Genomic DNA, 26,479 nt, shown 5'->3' on the forward strand with positions numbered 1-26,479 from the left:
CAATCATGACACTCTGTTTCCAATTAACCTGTTCACTTGTGGAATGTTCCAAACAGGTGTTTTTTGAGCATTCCTCAACTTTCCCAGTCTTTTGTTGCCCCTGTCCCAGCTTTTTTGGAATGTGTTGCAGGCATCAAATTCAAAATTAGTGAAAAAAAAAAAAAAAAAGGTTTATCAGTTTGAACATTAAATATTTTGTCTTTGTAGTGTATTCAATTGAATATAGGGTGAAAAGGATTTTCAAATCATTGTATTCTGTTTTTATTTACGTTTTACACAATGTCCAAACATTGCAATTGGGGTTTGTACTTGTCCATGTTGCCAGATACAAGACCTTCGTTGTAAGCCGCCATGCGAGCATTCAGAGCGCCGCAGATGGATTCATCAACCCACGGTTTGTGGTTCGGAAATATCCGAACTTTCACTGTGGGTATGATGCTGTCCGCTAACGTAGCTATGAAGCTCATGGCTACTTCTGTTAACTCGCTGACATTACTGGAACTTGATTTGAAAATGTCCCAGTCTACGTTAGTAAAAGCGTCCTGAAGCGCGGCCTCCGATTGGTCGGACCACCGCTTAAAGTCCCTCGTCACTACCTTTCCACATACGATGTTAGGCTTGGAAACAAAAAGTAACGAGATGGCCGCATGGTCCGATTTCCAGAAACCAGGGAGCGATACGGTCTTGTATCCCTTTTTGTACGGTGTGTAGCAGTGGTCCAGAGTTCTATCTCCCCTGGTGGCCGCCTCCACCCTTGGATTTCCCCGACTCCTCCCACCTATCAGCCCAGAACACTGAGAAGGCCTCCGCTGAATGTATGGCATGGTCCGGTACCAGCGGGTTCAGCCATGTCTTCTGGCAGAGGACGCAGCAGTTCCTCATATCCCTTTGGAATGTAATCTTCGCTCGAAGGTCATCCATCTTGTTTTCCAGGGACTGGACATTGGCAAAGAGGATGCTGGGCAGAGGTTGACGAGAAGGTTGTGTCCTCATTCTGGTCCACATGACGCCTCGTGTACCGTGGTGCTTCCCCCATTGGCGCACCAGTGGAACAGCAACTGCATTGAAGTTATTGTCCTTGTTGATCGTGTTGGCCACTCTGGATCCCGGATATAAAGTCCCAAAGTTGCCCTTCCAGGGAATTTTTTTAATCCACTAGTGCATCACCGTCATAGGAGATCACTGCTGATGAGTTTTTGATGGACATAGCGATGTAAAACAAAATAAATGCTAAAATGTGCGTAATCACACTGAGCATTCGCGCAGGCGACCACAAGGGGCAGTGACAAGTGGTGAGCATGTATGTAGCCAGCTGGCTGAAGCTCAGCTACAGTGGGGCAAAAAAGTATTTAGTCAGCCACCAATTGTTCCAAGTTCTCCCACTTAAAAAGATGAGAGGCCTGTCATTTTCATCATAGGTACACTTTGACTATGTGAGACAGAATGGGGGGAAAGAATCCAGGAAATCACATTGTAGGATTTTTAATGAATTAATTGGTAAATTCCTCGGTAAAATAAGTATTTGGTCACCTACAAACAAGCAAGATTTCTGGCTTTCACAGACCTGTAACTTTTTCTTTAAGAGGCTCCTCTGTCCTCCACTCGTTACCTGTATTAATGGCACCTGTTTGAACTCGTTATCAGTATAAAAGACACCTGTCCACAACCTCAAACAGTCACACTCCAAACTCCACTATGGCCAAGACCAAAGAGCTGTCAAAGGACACCATTGTAGACCTGCACCAGGCTGGGAAGACTGAATCTGCAATAGGTAAGCAGCTTGTTGGGAAGAAATCAACTGTGGGAGCAATTATTAGAAAATGGAAGACATACAAGACCACTGATAATCTCCCTCGATCTGGGGCTCCACACAAGATCTCACCCCGTGGGGTCAAAATGATCACAAGAACGGTGAGCAAACATCCCAGAACCACACGGGGGGACCTAGTATATGATCTGCAGAGAGCTGGGACCAAAGTAACAAAGGCTACCATCAGTAACACACTACGCCGCCAGGGACTCAAATCCTGCAGTGCCAGACGTGTCCCCCTGCTTAAGCCAGTACATGTCCAGGCCCGTCTGAAGTTTGCTAGAGAGCATTTGGATGATCCAGAAGAGGATTGGGAGAATGTCGTATGGTCAGATGAAACCAAAATAGAACTTTTTGGTAAAAACTCAACTTGTCGTGTTTGGAGGAGAAAGAAAGCTGAGTTGCAGCCAAAGAACACCATACCTACTGTGAAGCATGGGGGTGGAAACATCATGCTTTGGGGCTGTTTTTCTGCAAAGGGACCAGGACGACTGATCCGTGTAAAGGAAAGAATGAATGGGGCCATGTATCGTGAGATTTTGAGTGAAAACCTCCTTCCATCAGCAAGGGCATTGAAGATGAAACGTGGCTGGGTCTTTCAGCATGACAATGATCCCAAACACACCGCCCGGGCAACGAAGGAGTGGCTTCGTAAGAAGCATTTCAAGGTCCTGGAGTGGCCTAGCCAGTCTCCAGATCTCAACCCCATAGAAAACCTTTGGAGGGAGTTGAAAGTCTGTGTTGCCCAGCGACAGCCCCAAAACATCACTGCTCTAGAGGAGATCTGCATGGAGGAATGGGCCAAAATACCAGCAACAGTGTGTGAAAACCTTGTGAAGACTTACAGAAAACATTTGACCTCTGTCATTGCAAACAAAGGGTATATAACAAAGTATTGAGATGAACTTTTGTTATTGACCAAATACTTGTTTTCCACCATAATTTGCAAATAAATTCTTTAAAAATCAGACAATGTGATTTTCTGGATTTGTTTTTCTCATTTTGTCTCTCATAGTTGAGGTATACCTATGATGAAAATAACAGGCCTCTCTCATCTTTTTAAGTGGGAGAACTTGCACAATTGGTGGCTGACTAAATACTTTTTTGCCCCACTGTACAATGCCGTTTTTTCAGGTGGACACCTCAGCAGTCCACCTTAAAAGTTCCTCGATAGACTTCCTAGATTTGTATTTCTGGTTTCCACTTCAAATGGATGTTGCACAAATCTCTTGACCTTTTAGGTCACGTGCAGAATGAAAACGTCACAAGCAATGCAATCAAGGGTAAGAAGTACACCAGAAGCATTAGCACAGCGTACGGCGTTACTGCACACTTCCTATTAAATCCATGCTAATCCACCGTTGCAGCTCCACTGGCCACCTCAGCTGCGCGGCTCTCTATTTTTGCACGATAGTTGTTTTTTTTTTCTTTCAACTATGCAAGCATTTTCCATAGAAACACATGATAAATCTACATAGAAATGTTTTTGTAAAGAGTGCAATCAATTTAAATTTGTGTTTCATATGAGTATGTTGAGACCTAGAGCTGCTGTCGTATTGCTAATTTATCCAGACCCATTTGAAATACAAAGAACAAACATACATATGGTCCGTAGAAGAAGGGCAACACACCACACATCCCACTGACCAATTTCAACAATTACAGTTGTTGCTCACATTTCAATTATATTGTGATGCTTGGTGGGGTAACCAGACAAACACAATGCCGGTGATGCAGACGGAACCTCTGTGGATAGCCAAAGCTAGTTTTATTGCCTGCCACGAGGCTTTCAACTACCCCGGGGTTGAGGTGTCCTAAAATTAACCCCCTGGGATGGTGGTGTCCCATTTTATTACAAACTTCTCTTCAGACACACACTCACTCTCTCTCCCTCTCTTTTCCACTCCCACCCAGTGCTCACCTCACTTCCCTCTATCCTCTCCTTCCACACTCCCCCCGGGGAATCTGGCCCCTAGACACCTGGGCCAATTATCCACGATACTGGACCCCTCTCCTCCAATGAGATGAACTTATGCACATTATAACAACCCACCAATGAACTTGAACAGCTGTCTCCCCCTTCCTCCCAGAGTCATACACACACACACACACACACACACACACACACACACACACACACACACACACACACACACACACACACACACACACACACACACACACACACACACACACACACACACACACACACACACACACACACACACACAGCGTTACACTATTAAAAGTTATTTATGGCAGACTACTATGAATACATTTTTTATACCTTTTAAACGGGATAACTGCAAGACTTTGTTTTACTTAAAGTGTATGCAGAGATTATAGGACATATTGTGAGACAGTCTAAACATTATCAAGATGTTGTAATGTAATTTTGAAACAAGTAATAAGCAGAAATCCGAAAGATTGTTCTATATTTTTTCAACAATAAATCATAAAATTATTTGTGGTATATCAGATATAAAAGCTATTATCAAACTGTTTGTTAAAAAATATTAAAATCAGTGTCGTTTTAAATACTCTTCTCTCTCCGACAACATAGATGTGTCTGGGACGCTTCACCACGTAGCGGGTAGAGCTGGTGGAAAACCACGCTCCACACCCATACGCTGCGCCAACACATCTGGTGTACTTCTACCGCAAGGCGTACATGTATAAACAGACAGTCAAACGATAGATGACCAAATAATCTAGGACTGTTCATTGTAATATGCTCAAGCCCCCCCCAGTCAGATATTACAAATACGGTGATTACATGAGCTGTTGCAATATATTATATAAATGAAATATTGCTCAGATTAAAAATACATTTTGAACCTTATTGCACATGTGTGCATGCATTTGCTAACTGTACTTCTCTCATTAGTTATTCTCAGAAACAGCTGGACTTTTGTCTGTTTACGTGAAATAACAAAAAGCTTCTAAACAAACTAACTAACCACTACTAATCAGGCTACTACTAATTAGATTAATGACACAAATGTGTTTTTTGCCCATCATGCCCTGTATGAGCTTTCTGATGACATGGCATGTATAAGCATAATGACTGACAGGGTTCTGCAAGTTGGAGTTGTCCTTTTCCATTATTTTAGACATTGTTTGCATAGATATCCCATAGGCTTATTTGAAGCCAAAAAGTGTTGCTCCAACTTGCATAACAAGACTGTCCACTTGCTGTATTCCTTTATATTCCCTAATATAAATGTTACAATAGTTATTTTATTCTCTACACAAAATAAACTGGTGAATTTGACTAATTTATACCACCACTGTTTTAAAATATACAAACACTTTCCTGTGCTTTGATAAGATGTACATTGAATAGATGTATATAGCTTATATTGTATGTCTGAGTAAGTGTAAGTGTATCTTTTCAACATTGATAAAGTGAGGAAATATCTTGAATCTTATGTGTTAGGTCACATATTGCCCTTTTATCAACAAAGTAGAACCTTTTGTCTTATAAGAGAGACTGTTAGTTACAATAAAATGTAAGATTTTTGCCTTTATACAGGGGAAAATCTGTTTGGCTGTAGCAAAATCCACAAAGAAAAACTAATGGAGAATTAATAATATTTCTGTGACTGCTCACCTTTACACTGGAGGAGACGTTGTCTAGTGCCAATGTTGCCAGGTTGACGCTGAAACAAACATAACTATTGGATAGCATAATGTGCTCAGGATATTTGGAGAGTAGATATCTGTGACAAGCTCCCAAATGAAACTGCTCATAAAGCATTATTGAAAACCATTTTAAATGTGACAATCTCTAAAACTCATGCACGCCACTTTACAAGCAACAGGGTCAAAGCAAAGTGAAATCTAAAAAAACATTGCCAAAGGGGATAAAGCATACGCAGAACTGAATATTTCCACCACTGCGTTTCACTTTTGAATTGATGCATCGGCCCATTAACCTCTTGTGATTTGTCTCCCTAAATAAGCATTCAGATTGCAACCAAAACACTTGATGTCATCTTTGTTATAAGCATGAGTCTATTGCTGTTGTAGGTTAGAAATTGATATAATCTGAATTTATTTTCTTTACACTGAGAAAAAAACGAACAAGAGCTATTATAAATTTTATAAGGAGTCAAACTGGATGCATCCTGAGACAAAGCCTCAATATCAAATAGGGATTAGAGATGACCTACCCCTCCACATGAAGCCACATATTATACTGCTCACATAACTCCTTCAGACGAGCCAGCTTGTCGGTGTGGCCAGCAGTCGAGGTACCTGGGAAAAAACAACGGATGTAAAAGGCAGTTATCATACGGCTCGACAGTATTACCTGAAAACAGCTCAACTACTCAAGAGAGGTATGAAACACTGGTTATGCTAACATGCATGTCAAAATGTTTGATCATGAAGCAAATACTTGATAACATAATTCAACAGCACATGAAAACTTTATAGACATGCTTACATTATAATACTGAAATTATGCTCTTGTAGCGACAGTTTTCGAATTGTCTTCCAATTTAAGTCTTCTTCAATTTCTCAGTCGACACTTCAAACAAGTATTTGTCACATATAAACCGAATTACTCAACTGGAAGGGAGTACCACCATTATCTGAGCACGTAAATTAATTGTTTGCTCTTCCATCTTAATTGCAGTATGGCCAATAATCCCATTGTTCTAAACACAACCCCTCTCAAGTGCAATTGAACTATTATTTCCATTAATATGGTAACGTATTATGGTTATTCCCACTTGTACATGGTTTGCAATTGGTTTAAAACTGTTAATTTCTTTCAAAATGCCAGTGACCTGCATTGGCGATCAGCAGCAATGGAAGTTTCCCAGCTTCTATGTCCTCTTTGATCAGTTTGTCCAGGAGGGCCACATCCTAGAAATAATGTACAGGGGGTCAAGTCCACAATGCCTTTAATATGCCTTTGGGTAGATGTGTAACAAAGCATAACAACATGGAAAGAAATCACTAAAAGAAAAGGGCAATTCCACTTAGGGCAATAGCAGCTAGGGAGTTGAAATTTGGCTGGAATTTTGGAATTACAGGAATGAATACTGTTTGGACACCCCACATCATTATTTCATTAATTGTACAGTGGGTGTAATGGCTCTATCCTGATAAATATTTACAATTTGCTTTTAGGCTTTGCTTTTTGCTTAGGTCGTAAACCAACTGGCATTCTACAGCTGTACAGTTTTTACACAGTGTATCTGTGTAAATCAGTAAAACATTTAAACTGTGTAAATCAGTACATCTTGAGCTTAAACCAGACCTGCCAAACTCGGGAAAATATTTTTAGTACCACAATAGTGTAACAGGGAGTTACCGTGGCGTTTGAGCTACTGCAGCTAAATTACTCCATAAGTTATTCACACCGCAGCATTCTCTTAACGCCTAATCACCTTCTATGCAAGCTACTATGGCTAACCATATATACTAATTTATCTCATTACGATATACCCCTTGAAATGAATCATCTTGTAAAGGTACCAAACAAGTTCATCAACTGGAGATGCACCCATTGCACCAAATACATCCCGGATCTGATCACGCTCACGTGATTGGACAGTTACCACAATAGTGAGATTGCTGACTTTGAAACCATTTATTATTGTTCATTACTCATGATGGAACCTTAATAGAAAATTCAACTGTCACTGAGTTCCAATAAAATGTATTATGGGACTATCACCAAGTTTCAGTATAATTCAACCTGTAACTCACTGAGTTTTAGTAGGACACAACATATAACTAACATGGAATTGTCCAGTTCAAACTTCAAATGAAGGCTTCTTTCACTTTAAGTGCAAATATACATTTATATTATAATTTATCATTTATATTATCATTTGTCTAATCTTCTTTGTTTACCTTGATGTACCTCCAAACAGCCGACTTTTTCTCTCTTTTACTCTCATTTTTGAGTGTTAACTACGCAGTTACGTGACATTACGTTGGTATCGGGTTTGAGTACTGGAGCATTTTTACAAGTACAGTAAATGAGCACAGTATCGGTTTGTAAATTTGAGTGGCACAGGATCTGAAAATATATCTGACACTGATCGGCAGGTGAAAACCGACCATTCCGGTCACCAGACGATCGATTGGTGCATCTCACATTTTATATGCCCACATTACGGTCAAATTTTTGTGCTTTATTATAACTCTCCCAGTTCCCATTTTATCTCAGCAATGCAGCGTTACACCTCGGTGGATAATAACGTGGATATTTGGCTTTCAGGTGAAATTTATGGAAAATGTAAAAAGTTCACGCTACAGTGATATTATATCATGAAAGTAGGCCATTTAAGTAGAAGCATGCAATGGTGATTTCCTCATCTCAAACAATTTATTGAAACAAAAGCCAACAACAGTGGTGGGTATACCACAACAGAAAATGTCAATGTCTCAATAACTTGTCATGTGCCCTTGAGCATCAATTACAGCTTGACAACCACGTCTCATGCTGTTCACAAGTCGACTTATTGTCTGCTGAGGCATGGAACCCCACTCTTCTTGAAGGGTGGCCCTCAGGTCATTGAGGTTCTGGGGTACAGAGTTACGAGCCTCTACACGGCCACTCAGCTGATCCCATAGGTTTTCTGTGGGATTCAGGTCTGGAGAAAGTGCAGGCCACTCCGTTTGAGGTACCCCAGTCTCCAGCAGCCGTTCCCTAATGATGCGACCTCGATGAGCTGGAACATTGAACATTAAGATGAAATTGGGCCTGTGTTGTTCATGCAGGGGCACAATGACTGGATTAATGCATAGCGCTCTCCTTGACGTCTCCAACATCGTTGGCGGCCATCATTTCTGCTCAACGTGAATCAACTTTCATCAGAGAACAGCACTGAGGCCACTGGTTCCTCGTCCAGCGTCAACGCTGCCTGGCCCATAAAAGACGATGATGCCTGTGCCTGGTGGTGTGGTCAGGTACCCTTGCAGGATCGTCTAGCACGCAGACCACGCTGATGGAAACGGTTTCGAATGGTCTGACGTGACACTTGGGTGCCTCTCACCTCCCTTAAATGTGCGTGTAGTTGAGTGGCATCATCATCCGGTTCCGCAGGGCACTGTTCACAATGAAGCGCTCATCAGTGTGGGATGTGGCCAAAGGACGTCCACTTCTATGCCTTTCTGTGCTTTCCAGTCTCTCTGTTGCAACCTGCTGATGACACTCTGTGACACTCTAAGCTCAGTGGCCGCTTCCCTCTGAGAACATCCTGTTTGAAGCCTCGCAATGGCAAGATACTGTTGATCAGTTGTTAGGTGTGGTCTTGGTCTCATGATGTCAAAATGTGAACAGCATGATGAAGAGGACTGTTTAAATACCAATTCTAATTGAACCAGGAAATGTATTGGTCGATTCATGGATCAAACACCTGTTGTGAATTTTGCCGTTCAGCTCCTTGTTAGAGAACAGCAAGTTGTGCAAAAAGTACTGAAACATTGAACAGTTGGACATGTGCATTCAAAAGTTTAGAGAAGGTCAAATTAAGTTCACCTGTAAAGGTTATAGTGCATTTTAGGTTCATCCTGAAATTTCACCCGAAAGCCAAATATCCCTAACTTTTTGTGAGTAGTGCAGATATATATATACACACACACACACACACACACACACACACACACACACACACACACACACACACACACACACACACACACACACACACACACACACACACACACACACACACACACACACACCGTTACAAATTATTATTCAAATTGGATTTAAGTGTCACAAACATTTTATTTTTCAACTAAACTCATGGATGGTATTGTGTCTCAGGGCTCTTTGAATCACTGAAATCAATCTCAGACACCTGTGATAATTAGTTTGCCAGGTGAGCCCAATTAAAGGAAAACTACTTAAGAAGGGTGTTCCACATTATTAAGCAGGCCACAGGTTTCAAGCAATATGGGAAAGAAAAGGTATCTCTCTGCTGCTGAAAAGCATCAAATAGTGCAATGCCTTGGACAAGGTATGAAAACATTCGATATTTCAAGAAAACTTAAGCGTGATCATCATACTATGAAGAGATTTTTGGCTGATTCAGAGCACAGACAGGTTTGTGCAGATAAAGGCATAATGAGGAAGGTTTCTGCCAGACAAATTCATCGGATTAAGAGAGCAGCTGCTAAAATGCCGTTACAAAGCAGCAAACAGGTATTTGAAGCTGCTGGTGCCTCTGGAGTCCCGCGAACCTCAAGGTGTAGGATCCTCCAGAGGCTTGCAGTTGTGCATAAACCTACTATTCGGCCACCCCTAACCAATGCTCACAAGCAGAAACTGTTGCAGTGGGCCCAGAAATACATGAAGACTAATTTTCAGTCTTGTTTACTGACGAGTGCCGTGCAACCCTGGATGGTCCAGATGGATGGAGTAGTGGATGGTTGGTGGATGGCCACCATGTCCCAACAAGGCTGCCACGTCAGCAAGGTGGTGGCGGAGTCATGTTTTGGGCCGGAATCATGGGAGAGGTGGTAGGCCCCTTTAGGGTCCCTGAAGGTGTGAATATGACCTCGGCAAAGTATAGAGTTTCTGACTGACCACTTTCTTCCATGGTTCAAAAAGAAGAACCGTGCCTTCTGAAGCAAAATCATCTTCATGCATGACAATGCACCATCTAATGCTGCAAAGAATACCTCTGTGTCATTGGCTGCTATGGGCATAAAAGGAGAAAAACTCATGGTGTGGCCCCCATCCTCCCCTGACCTCAAAGAAGAGGTCCGATGTTGACATGTAACTTAGTCTGTTAAGATGTTTTTGATTGAAATAGCTTTTGATTTCAGTAAATATGACCTCCTAATGCTGTAAATTCAACAAATTACCATTTTCAGTTCATTACAACCTATAAAATGTTTTGAAACTCTGTTGTGCATAATAATTTGGAACAGTGCATTTTGAGTTTTTATTTTTGAAAAAAATACTGTTATCATTGAGAGGTTTGTTCAATAACATTCAAATTATACTCTAACGGTTGATGACTTGACAATTATACTGACTGTCTTTTGCATCAACTTATTTAGGAAAATCAGAAAAATATAATTTGCATAATAATTTGGAACGCGGTGTGTGTGTGTGTGTGTGTGTGTGTGTGTGTGTGTGTGTGTGTGTGTGTGTGTCTGTATATATTCATATTTGGGCTTTTTGGTTTTTTTGTGTGGTTTCAGATGGCATTTCATACCTGTGTATTTTGACACTAAGAATTGCTTTGTTGGTACACAAAATGCATGCAGGTTGGCAGGTCTGTTAAATTAAAAGTTAATAAGTCAATTTTGGATTACGGATCTCGGATTATTTACATTGTGATATTCCTACTCTTTCCTGGCTTTGACCCTCGCCTGAACTGTCTTTTCGGATTTTGGAACCTGGACTCTGGCTTGGCTTGGCTAGCACTCAGCCGGCATCTATGCCTACCTCCACGGACTGTGGGAGCTGTTTGTGCCTGGTCGGCAGACTCAGCACTCTAGAGAAGTCGGTCTTCAAAGACATCCACAGCCTGCGTGAGGACGTGAAGAAGAAGGATGAACTGTTTGTGCGTCTGACCTCCATCGCTAGTGCTCAGGCTAAGCACATCTCCTGCTCCATGTCCTCCGCTGTGATCGGACCGGACTTAGACTCCACTCTCCCATGGCCCGGATCCATTCTCACTGCGGGTGAGTCGGATCCATCTGATGCTCAGCCGGCTGTGATAGAGGAGCTACTGACTTGGACCGCCTGCCTGCGCCGCCGGAGGTGCTCTCCTGGCTCGGCTGCTGCTGTCCCTCGGAGCTCCTCTGCTGCCGGACCTCCATCCATGCTCATTGTCGCCTCCTCCATGGTTCGGCACATCACCCTGCCTGCGGCTAAAACCATCTACTACCCAGGTGCTCTCGGCGGGATATAGACTCCAGAATTCCACAGCTGCTGGATCAAAACCTGTCTGCCTCCATTGTTCTTATCCACGTCGGAACCAACGATCTCAGGAACAAACAATCGGAGACACTTAAAGAAGAAGCTTACTGGCAGTCTTCTACAGTCAGACCGTCGGTTCATCGTCTCCAGCCTGCTGCCGTGTCCCAGCTTTGGAGACGTAAAATTCACGCGTGTCCTTCAGCTACACACATGGCTCAAGGGATACTGCTGCTCCCTCAACATACATAAAAAACTTTAATTCAACTTCGGCACCTTCTTGAACTGTCCAAACGTCTTCAGACATGGAGTTCATCCAAACTTTCACGGATCACGCCTCCTCGCCTTAAACATGGAACTTACGCTGAAATCTTCTGTTCGCTGCTGATGTTTGGTGAGTCCAATCCACTCTGACATTAATGACTGTCACTCTGCTCTACAAATTCCTGTACTTGTAAACCATAGACCGAAATTATCTAACTTCCCTGTAACATACAGGAATCTAAACAATTTACTATCGGTTCAGAATCAAATTCTCAGTACACCGCAAAGCCATGCACCAAGAACAATAAAAATGTCTCTATTAAACATAAGGTCACTAACTAACAAGTCATTTTTGTAATGACTTGTTACTATCGCCCCGATTATAATCATCGCTCTCTATCGGCCACCAAAATCTAAATGTGGCTTTCTTGATTAATTCTCTGAGCTACTGTCCAAGGTCTCCACTGATTATGATTGTGTAATTATCTCAGGTGATTTTAATATTCATGTTGACAATCAAACAGACCCAGATGCTCAACACTTCATTAGCCTATTAGAGGCATTTGACCTCACTCAGCACGTTTCTGGACCCACCCACAATAAGGGGCATACTCTGGACTTAGTCATATCAAAAGGACTAAATATCACTGTACCCTGTGTCATGGATGTTGCTTTTTCAGATTACTGTTGCATTTTCTTTGACGTGTCTGTTCGTCCTGTACAACAGAGGGGTACCGGAACAATTAAAAAACTGATTAACAATAATACCATTGAAACCTTTAAGAGAATTGTAAATGAGTTACCACTGTTCAAGGCATCATCAGCTAAGGATCCTGTGAACAACTTAAAATACAAAATACAAAATATCATTGATAAGATTGCACCTGCTAAAACTAAAGACATAGAAAGACAAAAAGCCCCCTGGAGAAATGGAGCAGTTATTAGGCAGCTTAAGAGAGAGTGTCGCCAGGCAGAACCAAAGTGGAGAAAGACAAATCTCCAGATTCATCATGAAATTTACAAGGATAGACTCAATCAATACAATATAGAAATTAAACAGGCCAGACAGACAGTCTTTCTTCTCTAAAATCATTAATGAAAACCTCAACAATAGTAAAATGCTCTTCGCCACTGTTGATCGACTTATTAATCCACCATCTACAACCCCGTCAGAGATGCTCTCCACTGAAAAATGTGAGGAGTTCTCTACATTCTTCAGTAACAAAATTATAGCTATCAGACAGAATTATTAGTTCCTCAACATCCAGAAATGAACCTACCCTTCAGTTCCCAAGTAATATGACTGCTGCCATGACTCATTTCGTCCCCTTAGACATAAAAAGAGTGGACGATATTGTTGGTCAGCTCAGGTCCTCCACCTGCTGCCTGGACCCCCCCTTTTAAACGGCTCTCTTCAATCAGGTATATTCCCTGCAGCATTTAAAACAGCTGTCATTAAACCACTCCTGAAGAAGAGCAATCTCAATGCAACAGTTATTGCCAACTATAGGCCCATTTCCAACCTGCCGTTCCTCAGCAAAATACTTGAAAAAGCAGTTTACCTTCAGCTTAACAACTATCCAACCCCAAACAGCCTTTTAGACACCTATCAATCTGGCTTTCGACCTCACCATAGCACAGAAACAGTCCTTATTAAAGTTCTGAACGATCTACACATAAACACTGATGCAAAAAAAATATCTGTTCTTCTGCTCCTGGATCTCAGTGCGGCCTTCGGCACTGTTGACCATCAGATTTTATTAGTGAGATTACAAAAATGGGTTGGCCTATCTGGCTCAGTTTTAAATTGGTTCAAAACCTACCTACAGGACAGGCAGTTCTTCGTGTCCGTTGGAGATTTGGTGTCAAACAAAGTGGATATCGTATGTGGAGTGCCCCAAGGTTTGATTCTGGGACTATTATTGTTTAACCTCTATATGCTTCCACTGGCACATATTGTAAAGAAACACAAAATAAATTACCATAACTATGCAGATGATTCACAACTGTACATATCCCTATCTCCTGATGACCTCCTCCCCATACACTCCCTCACTCTGTATTAATGATATTAATGCATAGATGTCAAAGAACTTTTTACAACTGAACAAAGACAAAACAGAAATACTCATCTTTGGTGCAAAGGCTCAAAGACAGAAAATTGCAGCTCATCTCAGTTCTCTGTTCCTGGAGAGCAAGAATGAAGCCAAAAATCTGGGTGTAATCAGAGACGGCGATCTAAATTTTAAGAGCCATATAAATCAAATCACAAAATCAGCCTACCACCATCTAAAAAACATTTCAAAATTAAGAGGCCTCCTGTCAAACTCAGACACCGAAAAATGTATCCATGCATTCATAACGAGCAGATTGGACTACTGTAATGGCCTATTCACCGGCCTCCCCAAATCAGCTGTGCAGCAGCTACAGTTAATCTGAAATGCGGCTGCACGTGTTCTCACTGGGATAAAAAAGTTTGAACATATCACGCCTGTTCTTAGATCACTACATTGGCTCCCCGCCAAAACTAGAATCGATTTTAAGATTCTATTACTTGTATATAAAGCTATAAATGGCCTTGCACCTCAGTATATAAAAGAAATGCTAATTATACACGAACCAGAAAGAACTCTCAGGTCCACAGGCAGTGGTCTTTTAACTATCCCTCGTACCAACTCTAAAGCAGGAGAGGCTGCCTTCTGTATCTATGCCCCTAGTAAATGGAACACCCGACCGAGGGACCTGAGAGAGGCCCCCACACTAAATACTTTAAAATGCAGGTTAAAAGCCTTGCTGTTCGCTACAGTCTATGACTGACTGACGTCTGTCTGTCTGTGTTACTGGTGCTGGGGCTGGGGCTGCTGCTAACCTTATACCTAAACTTAACCCTCGCTTACCTTATGGCTAAAATGAAGCATCTCTAACCCTATACCCTAATTTAAACACCTCTAACCTTATACCTCAACTTAACCGTCTCTAACCTGAGTGACTTCTGTGGTTCCGGTGAGAGCTACCGCTTCAAGTTTTGGTGACTTCTTTGAGTGTGCGTTGCTGTTGTAATTTTTTGCTGTTGTTTTTTGTTGCTGCTGCTGGAGTTGATGTTGCTGCTGCTGTTGTTGTTTTGTGGCTGCTGCTGCTACTGCTGCTATTTCTGTTGCTGTTGTTGTAGTTTCTGTTGTGATATTACAGTGAGAGGATTATAAGAAGGGTGTGTTTTCGGAGAGATAGTCAAAGGGATCTCCCTCCCGAGGTCAGAAAGAAAAACTTGACCCGTAATTTAGGGACGCTAATTAAAGGACCGTGACTGGATTAAGATGGCGCACACAGTTTAAATTCCTGTTTCCAGTGAGGGCTACCACTTCTGGTTCCAATGACGTCTTTGCTCTGTGTTACTTCGTTGAGATGAGATGGCACACACTGCTGACTCAATACAGATGAGGAGATTTCTGGTTCTGGTGAGGGCTACCACTTCCGGTTCCAGTGACGTCTTCGCTTGTGCGCTGTCGCTGCTGCTGTTGCTGCTGTTTTTGCTGCTGCTATTGGTGCTCCTGGTACAGTAGTCGCTAGTGTTGTCATTGCTGCTGGTGATGTTGTTGGTGCTGCTAACCTTGTACTTTAACTGGTGTTGTTGTTGCCGCTGCTAACCTTATACCTAAACGTAACCATCTCTGACATTATTCCTTAACCTAATCATCTCGAACATTACACCTAAACACAACAATCCCCAAACGTATACCTAAACTTAACCATCTCCAACCCTATACCCTTATTTAAATATCTCTAAGTTTGTACCTCAATTCAACATCTCTAACATCTCTAACCTGAGTGACTTTTCCGGTTCCGGTGAGACCTTTGCGTGTGCGTTGCTGCTCCTGCTTTGGTTTTGCTGTTGTTGCTGCTGGTGTTAATGTTGCTGCTATTCCTGTTGCTGTGGTTGTCTCTGTTGTGATATTACACTTAGAGGATCATAAGAAGGGTGTGTTTTCGGAGAGAGAGAGAGAGAGTCAAAAGGATCGCCCAACCGAGGTCTGATTGAAAACTTGACCTGTAACTTAGGGTCACTAATTAAAGGACCATGAATGGATTAAGATGAGCTGGTGCACACAGTTTAAATTTCCGTTTCCAGTGAGGGCTACCACATACGGTTCCGGTGACGTCTTTTCTGTGCTTTAGTTTGTTGAGATGAGAAGGTACACAGTGTTGACTCAATACAGATGAGGAGATTTCTGGTTCCACTGAGAGCTACCACTTCCGGTCCTGGTGACATCTTCGCCTCTGAACTGTTGCTGTTTTTGTTGCTGCTGTGGTCTGCTGCTGGTATTGTCACTGCTGGTGTTGTCGTTGCTGCTGCCGCTGGTGCTGTTGTTAGTGCCGCTAACCTTATACCTTAACTGGTGTTGTCGTTGCTGCTGCTAACCTTATACCGAAACTTAACTCTCGCTTACCTTATACCTCAACTTAACCATCTCTAACCTGAGTGACCTTTCCAGTTCCGGTGAGAGCTACCACTTCCGGTTCCGGTGAGAGCTACCACTTCCGGTTCTGGTGAGAGCTACCACTTCCGGTTCTGGTGACGTCTTTGCGTGAACGTTGCTGCTGTTGTTGCTGCTGGTGTCGATGTTGCTGCTGCCGTTGTTGTTTCTGTGGTTGTTGTTGCTGCTGTTGTTTTCTGTTGCTGTTACTACCACTGTGGTTGGAGTCACTTTTATTGTTGTTTTTGTTGTCTTTGTTGTTGCTTTTGTTGTTGCTGTTGTCTCAGGGGCATTCTTTTGTAATGACCGGCTGACAACTACGTTCTCTCTTTCTTTTTTGTATTTCTTTGTAAAGCGCATTGTGTTGCCCTGGTATGAAATGCGCTCTATAAATAAAGTGTGACTTGACTTGACTAAGTAGTCTGGACAATCCATTGCTGTCCAGATTTTAATGCCATATCTACATTTTTTATAACGTTCAATACACCCAAAGCACATTGAATAAAGAACTTCTACACTCATTAGGTAATATTTCAAGTTAGTCAACAAGCAAATAGTCTCCTCTGTGTTATTGAGTTGCATTAAGCTATTTATGTTGACCCTATGGAAGTAGTCACATGGTTTGCAATCGAAATGTTCAGGGATGAGTTAAGAACGAGATTTTCTGAAAAAAAATAAAAATAAAAATAAAAATAATAATTGTTTGCCCTAGCTGGAGTCTCTTATTTTTAAGATTTTTTTATTTATTATTTGCTGCCTTAATTGCATTTAAATGTTATGTCGAGATTAAGTCGTAACTATTGCACATGTTACAACCTCCTGCGCAACCACAAATCATAAACAACCATAACATCATCCTCCATGCTAGCTGGCTACAAAGCCAAAGAGCTACCATTAGGCTGTTGTATAGCTTTGTTTTTGCTCTGCAGTGGAACTCCGCTTACAAAAAATTAAAATAATAATAAAAATATTCAGGGCCAGATTTTTCAGTTTCTTACCATTTGGTGCTGTGACCCAAACACTGTGTTACACGGGACCATGCAGAGGCTAGAAAGGGGAAATCCAAGCTAAGGGGTAAAACAAATAAAAGTGTTAAAACATAATGTTATTTTATCTCAAAAATTACAGACAGGCAAAATGTGTACGATTAGTTAGAGTGAAATAAAACCTGGTTGCATGTATAAAAATGTGTTTTAAGTCAAGAGTGACCTGGCTTGCAAGGTGCTGTCCCAGACCAGGCCTGGAGGAGGCGCTCATGTAGATGACGGGCTGTGCTGGGCTGAGGGCGGCATAGCCCTCAGAGGAAAACTCCTCATACTGGGCGTGGATCACCAGCCGACACACCCGGATCACGCCCTCCCTATCGTCTTCATGGAAGAATGCTGAACCGTTCTCGTACCTGACAACGTAAGCAAGATGATTTTGTGCAAGGACTGGTGAGATTAGTCGGGTCTCAACACTTGTACAGTTTTCTTTAAACATTTAGTCAGTACACATTTATTGGGTTGGCTAGTTGGTTGGCCAAGTCTTGTCTTAGGACTTTCCAAGGACTTTTTTCCACTCATTACCAATGTTAACCTTCTGTTTCAAAAAGTTTAAACTTTTCAGAAAGTCATCGTCGCTTTATTTTTTCCAACCAATCACAGGTTAAATCGGCTGGGGTTTAGTTGGCTAATCACAGAACACGGATTGAGTGGGGTTAATCTGTATATTGACGTCAATCGGAGAACCATTGGAGAACTACTCTTGGCAGTGTATCCTGATTCATAGTAGGCAATGTCTACTGGACAGTGAGGCTAAGCCAACAGCAAAGCCTCAAACCTCTAAAGTTGTTGTTAAAGTAGATGTTAACAGGGCTGAACAATTTGAGAAAATAATCAAATCGCTTTTTTTCTTCTTTTTTTTTAACCAATACTCTGATTTAAAATTTTTTTGCTTTTAGTTCCATATCTTTTGTATTATTCACAAAACACAAGCAATAAATCATTCTATAGCAGTGGTACTGAACCTTTCCCACACATTAATAAAAGCAACATTATACACAAACATATTAATAAAAAATATTTTTGGAAGAGGTACATTTCTGAAACGTCCCTCTTCTCCATCAAACCATTCGGCATTTTAAAATAACACGACTAGTAATATGTTATTAGGGGTCAGCCGAAAGAAGAAGACGACTAGTAATATGTTATTAAGGAATGAAAAGCATGATGTATGCAATAATTGCATACATCATGCTTGCACTGGTTGCATGCATTACTGGGTTAGATCATGTAACATAAAAAAAAACAGAAGCATTTGCAATTTGAAAATTGCGTTCTATTACATTGCGATGTAGGTTTGAATTTTATTAATTGTTCAGCCCTATTTGCTAAGTTATGTCATAGATACAAAAGCCCATGCGTTTTTTTACCCCATCAGCACATGCCCCCTCCAGTTCAGTGCCCTGCCAGAATACAAGGGTCAGTGTACTGAATACAAGTCCATACATGTCTTGTTTGTCTGGGGGTCAGCTCAACAGTTCTGGAAGTTCCCCAGAGCTTCCCAGACATTCTTTGCAGTGGTAAAGGGTGACAACTTGGTTGTGCCTCTCAATGAACTATATACTGTTGAGGTATTGGACTGACAGTCGCTTGGACTGTCTTTGCTCTACCCTTGAGTCCTCATCCTGGTTCCCATGCTCCCAGAGTATGTATGCTATGCGTTCCCTGCTCAATGTATTCCACGAAAAACAGGAACATGCTCTGTATATGTCTGGTAGCCGAGCCCCTTCAGTTCTCATTATCCTTCCTATCAGTCTATCACATCTGTGGGAGCTACCGTATGTGTGTGAGCTTCGAAATGAAATCAATTAGTTACAATTTCATTAAAACAATCTATTTCAATCTGGCAACGTGAATTGAGGCCCAATAGGCTTGATAATCCAAAATGGGATCACTTTTTTTAACTCAATCAAGGCGTTCCAACAAAGTTCATAGAAAGAGGCCAGACAATTGGTGCATCCAGGTAAGTTTTAAATGTATTCTATGGTTTTATATTACACTTTAACCTATGATTTTTATTGTCTTTTTATCTAATTTTAACTTTTTATTTCAATGCTTTTATATAGTATAATATATGTTATGCCTTATTTAAAGCACTTTAAACTGTCATTGAGTATGAAATATGCAACACAAATAAAATTGCCTTTAGAATAAATGATTAGGTATGATGTTTTTGTGCGAGTGGTAAGATTGAAATACTTTGTGAATAGCCCCAGATCTGTATACATTTTATTTATTTTTTTAATCATTTCGACATACAGTAGAGCTAACACTGCACAAAGCAACTACAGGATAGATTAGAAACTGGAATGGGACCCAGTTAAGGAGCTTTTTTTTTTGTTTTTACTTGAAAAAAGGTTTGATACGAGTGATGCAGTGATTAGCAAAACATTAAAAGGATATGGTCGCCGTCTGTCAAGATTAGATTAGATTCAACTAATTTTCATCGCACAGAGTACAAGTACTGAGGCATGAAATGTACCTATCCTAGTAACTGACGTATCTGACGAAGTGGGGCTGCCATATAGCGGCGCTCGGGGAGCAGTTATGGGGTTAAGTGTCTTGCTCAAGGACACATCAGCATGCTACCAGGAGGAGCCGGGGATCGAACTGGCAATCTTCCAATTACTAGACAACCCGCTCTACCTCCTGGAGTTGGCCTAGGTCTCCTTTTCAAAAACCTAGGCAAACTCCGGTTTTCGAAAAGGAGATTAAACATTTTGCCCCATTGGACAGAAGTACCTGAAGAGCCTGCGTAGCCAGAGCGTGGTGTCGGACAGGATGCGTGTGGTGAATCTCCGAACTCTTTCCTTATCCAGCACTGAAACATAGGCCGTCAGGCAATGGCCTAGTAACGCCACATGGCCCTGCTTTCCCACGTTCTGCATCCTGCTGAATATACAGACACACTTTTGAGATAAATTTGCCAAGGGCCATTTGTTTCTGAGATCTCTTATCACTCACTAATATATACATTTCAAGAGAGAGAGTAAAGGCAGCCTGTCTATCGGAAACATTATACACAGGCTTTACCATCTTCTAAACTCTTGTAATAAGAAAATAATTGGCTGAGGAACGATCATGATCCTTCATGGTCTCAATTGATGACACCAAATCTGAAAATTTGGAAAATATACCTTTTTTATTAAATGCATATTTCTTGTTTGATTTCTTTGTTTTGTATATCTACTTTCATTAGCTTATTCTTGCCCTGTTTTTAATTTATTACATTTTTTACTGTTCTACTTTGTAAATGCATTTTTTCTTGCTTGCTTTTCTTTCATATTCATTATATGATGGCCTTCTTTTAATATATAACCAGATTACACACAATGTATTTAAGTTTTAATGTAAAGTGAAAAAAAAAAGTCATGTATGAAAGGTTTAATACAAATAAAGGTTTTGATGTTGTTGTTGAGCCCCCGCAGGGCTGCACCCCTAATGTTCTTATTGCCCTATTGTCGTCTCTCGGAAGTCATTCATCCAGCCACCTGCACCTTGTGGACTGCATAGCATTTGCTCCATGTAGACAGACAACTTGAGCCGATGCTGCATTTAAAGGTGACCCGGAAAACTATAACTTGTGCCGCATTTTACAATACCATGTAATAAAATTCGGTCACAGAAGGCGTTTTCGCTTCACGAGGCTTACCAGTGGCTTGGTCTGTCCTCATCTTGTGCTTCGTCGCAGAGAAGGTTCTGGACCAGGTGGAATATGCTTTCAATGTTCTGACCACTATGGAGGGAGAGACAAAGATACCTCATTGGATATGGGGTTTTCCAAAATATTAAAGGGGACCAATTACAAAAAAATCTCTTTTTCAGTGGTTGTTCACATACATTTGGGTCTCTAATGGGCCTACTAACACACAAACTGTGAAATAAGACAATCAGTCTGTTTTTCTGCCATTTGTCTACGTAACATTGGAAATTAGAATTAGAACCGCCCCCATCTGACTAACTCTACCCACAGCTGGAGAAATCACAAAAGCGGAATTAAAAGAAAGTAATTAATACCAACTGTCCGTGACAAAACTGCCAACGAGGGAAACGTAAGTATTTAAAAGTGTGTGTTTCTCCAAGCAAAATTGATGAAAAAAGATGTATTTATTTTATTTTATTTTCCCGCATGCAGTGCCCCCTACAAACTTGAAGCACGGCAACAAAAATCAGAACAAACTTAACTTAGACCTTGTAGATCTAATATGACTGAATTGCTTATTCTCACCACAAATTTGTTCAGAAACAGATTTTGGTGATTCAAGATTCAAGATTCAAGATTTTTATTTGTCACATACATATACATACTTCCATACATATATGCAGTGAAATGTAATGCAACGCACCCGGTGATAGCACACAAGAAGTCCTAGGAAAAAGTACTAAAATAAAATAAAATAAAAAGTAGAAAATTACTTTCTAATAGACCGACTAACTGACTCCTAAAACGTAATACAGTAAGTGGAATACTTATAGAATAAGATAAAAAATATATAGAATAAAATACAATAAAAAATAAATTGAAATAAAATGGAATAGGTTGAAGGAATATGGCTATGTATATACAGATATGTGCATTTAAAGTGGCATGTGAATTAAAGTGGCATGTGAATGTGAATAGTGTGAGGTAGTGTTTGGGATAATACAGCACAGTATACAACAGTACGGCGCAGCAATACGGCATCACGAACAACCCTGAACAGTGATACAGTATGCGGTACAGTATGCTACATACAGTACAGTAGGTAGTGGAGCCTAGTGCATGGCTCAGTTAGGACCCCTGGTGAGGTCAGCATTGACAGTTCTGATGGCTTGAGGGAAGAAACTCCGTCTCAGTCTCTCTGTTCTCGCTGCGTGACTGCGGAGGCGCTTGCCTGACCGCAGCAGCTGAAACAGTCCGTTGTTGGGGTGATGAGGATCCTTCATGATCCTACGGGCTCTGCTACTACACCTCCTGGTGTATAACTCCTGCAAGGGGGGGAGGGTAGTTCCAGTGGTACGTTCAGCTGAACGCACCACCCTCTGCAGGGCCCGCCTGTCCTGGGCAGTACAGTTCCCAAACCAGGCAGTGATGTTGCCTGTCAGGATGCTCTCCACTGCTCCAGAGTAGAAGGACTTGAGGATCCTCACCGAGACCCGGAATTTCCTCAGCTGCCTGAGGTGGTAGAGACGCTGCCTCGCCTTTCTCACCAGAGTGTCTGTGTGAACAGTCCATGTTAAGTCCTCAGTGATGTGGACTCCCAGATATCTGAAGCTGCTCACCCTATCGACAGAAGTCCCATTAATCCACAACGGCGCGTGCGTCCTCGATTGTGATCCACGCCTAAAGTCCACAATCAGCTCCTTGGTTTTGCTGACGTTCAGGTGGAGGCTGTTGTCCTGGCACCAGAGTGACAGGTCAGCCACCTCCTCGCGGTAGGCCTTCTCATCGCAGTCGGTGATCAGGCCCACGACCACGGTGTCGTCAGCAAACTTGATGATGGTGTTGGAGCTGGACCTGGCCACACAGTCATGTGTGTACAGGGAGTACAGTAGGGGGCTGAGGACGCAGCCCTGGGGGGATCCTGTATTCAGGGTGAGGGAGCTTGACATGTACTTCCCCACCTTGACCACCTGGGGGCGGCCTGTGAGGAAGTCCAGGATCCAGGTGCACAGCGGAGCATTCAATCCTAGCTCCAACAACTTGACAGCCAGTCTGGTGGGGACTATGGTGTTGAAAGCTGAACTATAATCAATGAACAGCATTCTCACATAGGCCCCCTTCTGGCCATCCAGGTGCGTGAGCGTGGTGTGCAGTACCTGAGAGACCGCGTCATCCGTGGATCTGTTCTGCCGGTACGCGAACTGCAACGGGTCCAAGGTGCGGGGGAGGGAGGCGCAGATGTAATCCTTAATCAGCCTCTCGAAACACTTCATGACCACCGAGGTGAGGGCCACCGGACGGTAGTCATTCAGGCAGGTTGGAGAGGCGATCTTCGGGACAGGAACGACGGTGGACCTCTTGAAGCAGGATGGGACCACTGATTCAGCCAGGGAGATGTTGAATATTGTAGTGAACACCGGAGCTAGCTGGTTAGCACAGGTCTTCAGTACTCGTCCAGATATGCCGTCTGGACCCGCAGCTTTCCTGGTGTTCACCCGCATCAAAGCCCTCCTGACCTCGTGCACGGACACTGAGAGTGCGCGCTCGTCCCCAGCGGTGTAGCTCCAATTAGCCGGCGAGCTAGCGGTGCTGCTGCCAGACTCGAACCGCGCATTAAAGGAGTTCAGTTGGTTGGCCAGGGAGGCGTCCGCACTCGTGGCTGGGGAGGAGCTGCTCTTGTAGTTTGTTATTGTTCGCAGCCCCTCCCACAAGCGTCTGGTGTCCCCCCGCTCCATCTGCAGCTCCACGGTGTCTCTGTACGTCCGTTTGGCGTCCCTCACCGCCCTCCGCAGATTGTACGACGCCGCTTTGTAATTGTCCATGTTACCAGATACAAGTCCGTCGTTGTAAGCGGCCGTGCGCGCATTCAGAGCGCAGCGGATGGATTTATCAACCCATGGTTTCTGGTTTGGAAATATCCGAACTTTCACCGTAGGAACGATTTCATCCGCGAGCGTAGCCACAAAACTCACTACAACCTCCGTAAACTCGCTGACGTCACTTGAACTCGCTCGGAACATGTCCCAGTCTACGTCAGTCAGAGCGTCCTGAAGCACAGCCTCTGATTGGTCCGTCCACCGCTTCACTTCCCTCGTCATCACCAGATCCCGCGCGATCAGAGGCCTGTAAACAGGAAGCAGCGAGATCGCGGCGTGATCTGATTTCCCGAAAGCAGGAAGCGACACGGGCTTGTATCCGTTCTTGTACGGTGTGTAACAATGGTCCAGAGTTCTGTCTCCCCTAGTGGCACACGTGATGTGTTGGTGGAAATTCGGCAGAACTTTTTTAAGGTTGGCCCTGTTAAAGTCCCCAGTCACCACCACAGCCGCGTCGGGATGTCTGTTCTGAAATCCGCACAACACATCGTGCAGAACCGACAGAGCTGCGTCGGTGTCCGCTTGCGGTGGGATATAAACGGCTGTAATGATGACCGTGCTGAATTCCCGGGGGAAATAAAATGGACGGCATAGTATGGTCAGCTGTTCCAGGTTCGGCGAGCAGGAGTGGGAGAGGAATTTGGTGTTGTTGGCGTTACACCAGCGGTTGTTTACCATTAGGCAGACGCCTCCACCTTTGGATTTCCCCGACTCTCCCGTTCTGTCGCCGCGGAACACGGAGAAGGACTCGGCTGGACGGATGGCTTCATCCGGCACCAGTGGGTTCAGCCATGTTTCCGTCAGGCAGAGGACGCAACAGTTCCTCGTGTCACGCTGGAATTGAATCCTCGCTCGAAGTTCATCCATCTTGTTCTCCAGGGACTGGACGTTCGCAAGAAGGATGCTTGGCAGAGGTGGACGGTAAGGTTGCGTCCTCATTCTGACCCGAATGCCGCCTCGTTTACCTCGGTGCTTCCTCCGTGGGCCGGCTCGTGGAACAGTGACTCCATTTCTGTTGTAGTTGTTGTTGCGAGTGTTCCCGCGTAGGATTTCCGCCGGCCACTCTGCTCCCACGGATAAAAAGTCCCAAAGTTGTTCGTTTAGGGAAATTTTTATATCCATGAGTGCATCGCGGCCGTATGAGTTAATTGTTGATGTTTTTCTGGCGAACATTGTGATAAAAAAAGGAAAAAAATACTAAAGAGTAAGAAAGAAACCGGAGCGCCGGCGCAGGCGACCGCTAGGGGCGGCGCCACTATCGCCACTGGTGGACTGACACCATACGACGGAACACAGAAGTCATTCTCAAAACCCCATTGGCTCACACAACTAGGGGCCTCAGGAGGGAGACACCACCCACTGACACAGACTGTCGAAAACAGTATGGGTTTAGAGTAGGGCTGAACGATTAATCTAATTCAAACAGACATCGCAATTTGTGTGAGAATTATTATTATTTTTTTTTCTAATGTTACACAATCTAACCAATAGGGCTGTCCAGGGCTGGCTCTTTCTATAGGCAAGATAGGTGGCCGCCTAGCGCGCCTTTATTTTACGTCTCCTAATAGAATGATACAAGTGTGTATGGAACGAAACTGCGCGTAATGGGGAGACTCTCTGTGCCCCCGCCCCCACGCCTAAAGCAATTGATTTAACCCTCCGTGCAGCCCCCTGGTGAGACTCGGTGCACTGTGTTAATTTTCATATGTGACACACCACAGCAAAAGCCGCAGTCTCGCGCGTCCAGGTGAAGATCATTCATCCATATTCCATGTGATGTGAAGTCACAATGTGAAACCGTTTTGATAGAATTCAACCTTTAAAGCATACTACTCTTACACACACTGTTGTGAAACCGCGAAGAAGAAAAACCCTTTGTGTCACACACCTACATCAATTCTGTAAACAGACGGTTAATGCACAGCACAGGTGTTTTTCGATCTCACTTGTCTGTGAAAACTTTCTTCTCTGCAACATTATGGATTACGATTAAGCGGGTGGCGGAAGCTCTGAATCATATTTCGGACCTTAATCTGACCAGTGTGATCAATCCAAGTCTGTGTTAGCAGCGCATACTGGACTTTCCGCGATGAGAGTCAGTTCTCCGACGGCGACGCAGAGAACGACAGCGACGCTGAATCTGATATTACTCCGGACTTGGAGAACATTTCAAACAGCAGATTTCAAAATTAACGTTTCAGATTTTCTGAGACTCATAATATTGATACTCTACATTTTGCTGTGATGTCCGTACTTTTAAATTCCAAAATAATTTTAAAAACAAAATTAGTTGTGTGTTGTTGAGCTGTTCAAAGCTGTTCTGTGATTGGCCCATTCAGCAGAATGTTAAGTAGCCATGAGGCTTTGTTTGTCCACCAACCCCCTTTGCATTCTGGGAGCTAGCTCAATGAACCGGGTGTGGGTAAAACTTTGGAGGTTAACTTTGGTTTGCCACACCCTTGTCATTATC

At 42.9% G+C, this 26,479-nt stretch overlaps 1 protein-coding gene across 4 annotated transcripts in view; it reads right to left on the reverse strand.

The window, feature by feature from the left end:
• Positions 1 to 26,479, reverse strand: part of pdxdc1 (pyridoxal-dependent decarboxylase domain containing 1) — a 63,476-nt gene that overhangs the window by 29,806 nt on the left and 7,191 nt on the right. For 3 of the 4 annotated variants that reach the window (XR_013844392.1, XR_013844393.1, XM_080009400.1), the window contains exons 4-10: positions 21,143 to 21,226; positions 20,233 to 20,382; positions 17,657 to 17,846; positions 17,446 to 17,514; positions 6,607 to 6,685; positions 5,986 to 6,070; positions 5,424 to 5,472 (exon numbers count right to left, since the gene is read on the reverse strand). Coding sequence is in view for 2 of the 4 variants with exons in the window: in XM_080009400.1 (XP_079865526.1) it covers positions 5,424 to 5,472; positions 5,986 to 6,070; positions 6,607 to 6,685; positions 17,446 to 17,514; positions 17,657 to 17,846; positions 20,233 to 20,382; positions 21,143 to 21,226 (706 nt within the window). In the remaining 2 variants the exon portion in view is untranslated. The remainder of the gene's footprint in view (positions 1 to 5,423; positions 5,473 to 5,985; positions 6,071 to 6,606; positions 6,686 to 17,445; positions 17,515 to 17,656; positions 17,847 to 20,232; positions 20,383 to 21,142; positions 21,227 to 26,479) is intronic. The other variant, XM_080009401.1, reaches the window with a different exon arrangement.

Source organism: Zeus faber (genome assembly GCF_960531495.2).
Source record: "Zeus faber genome assembly, chromosome: 11".
Lineage (NCBI taxonomy): Eukaryota > Metazoa > Chordata > Actinopteri > Zeiformes > Zeidae > Zeus > Zeus faber.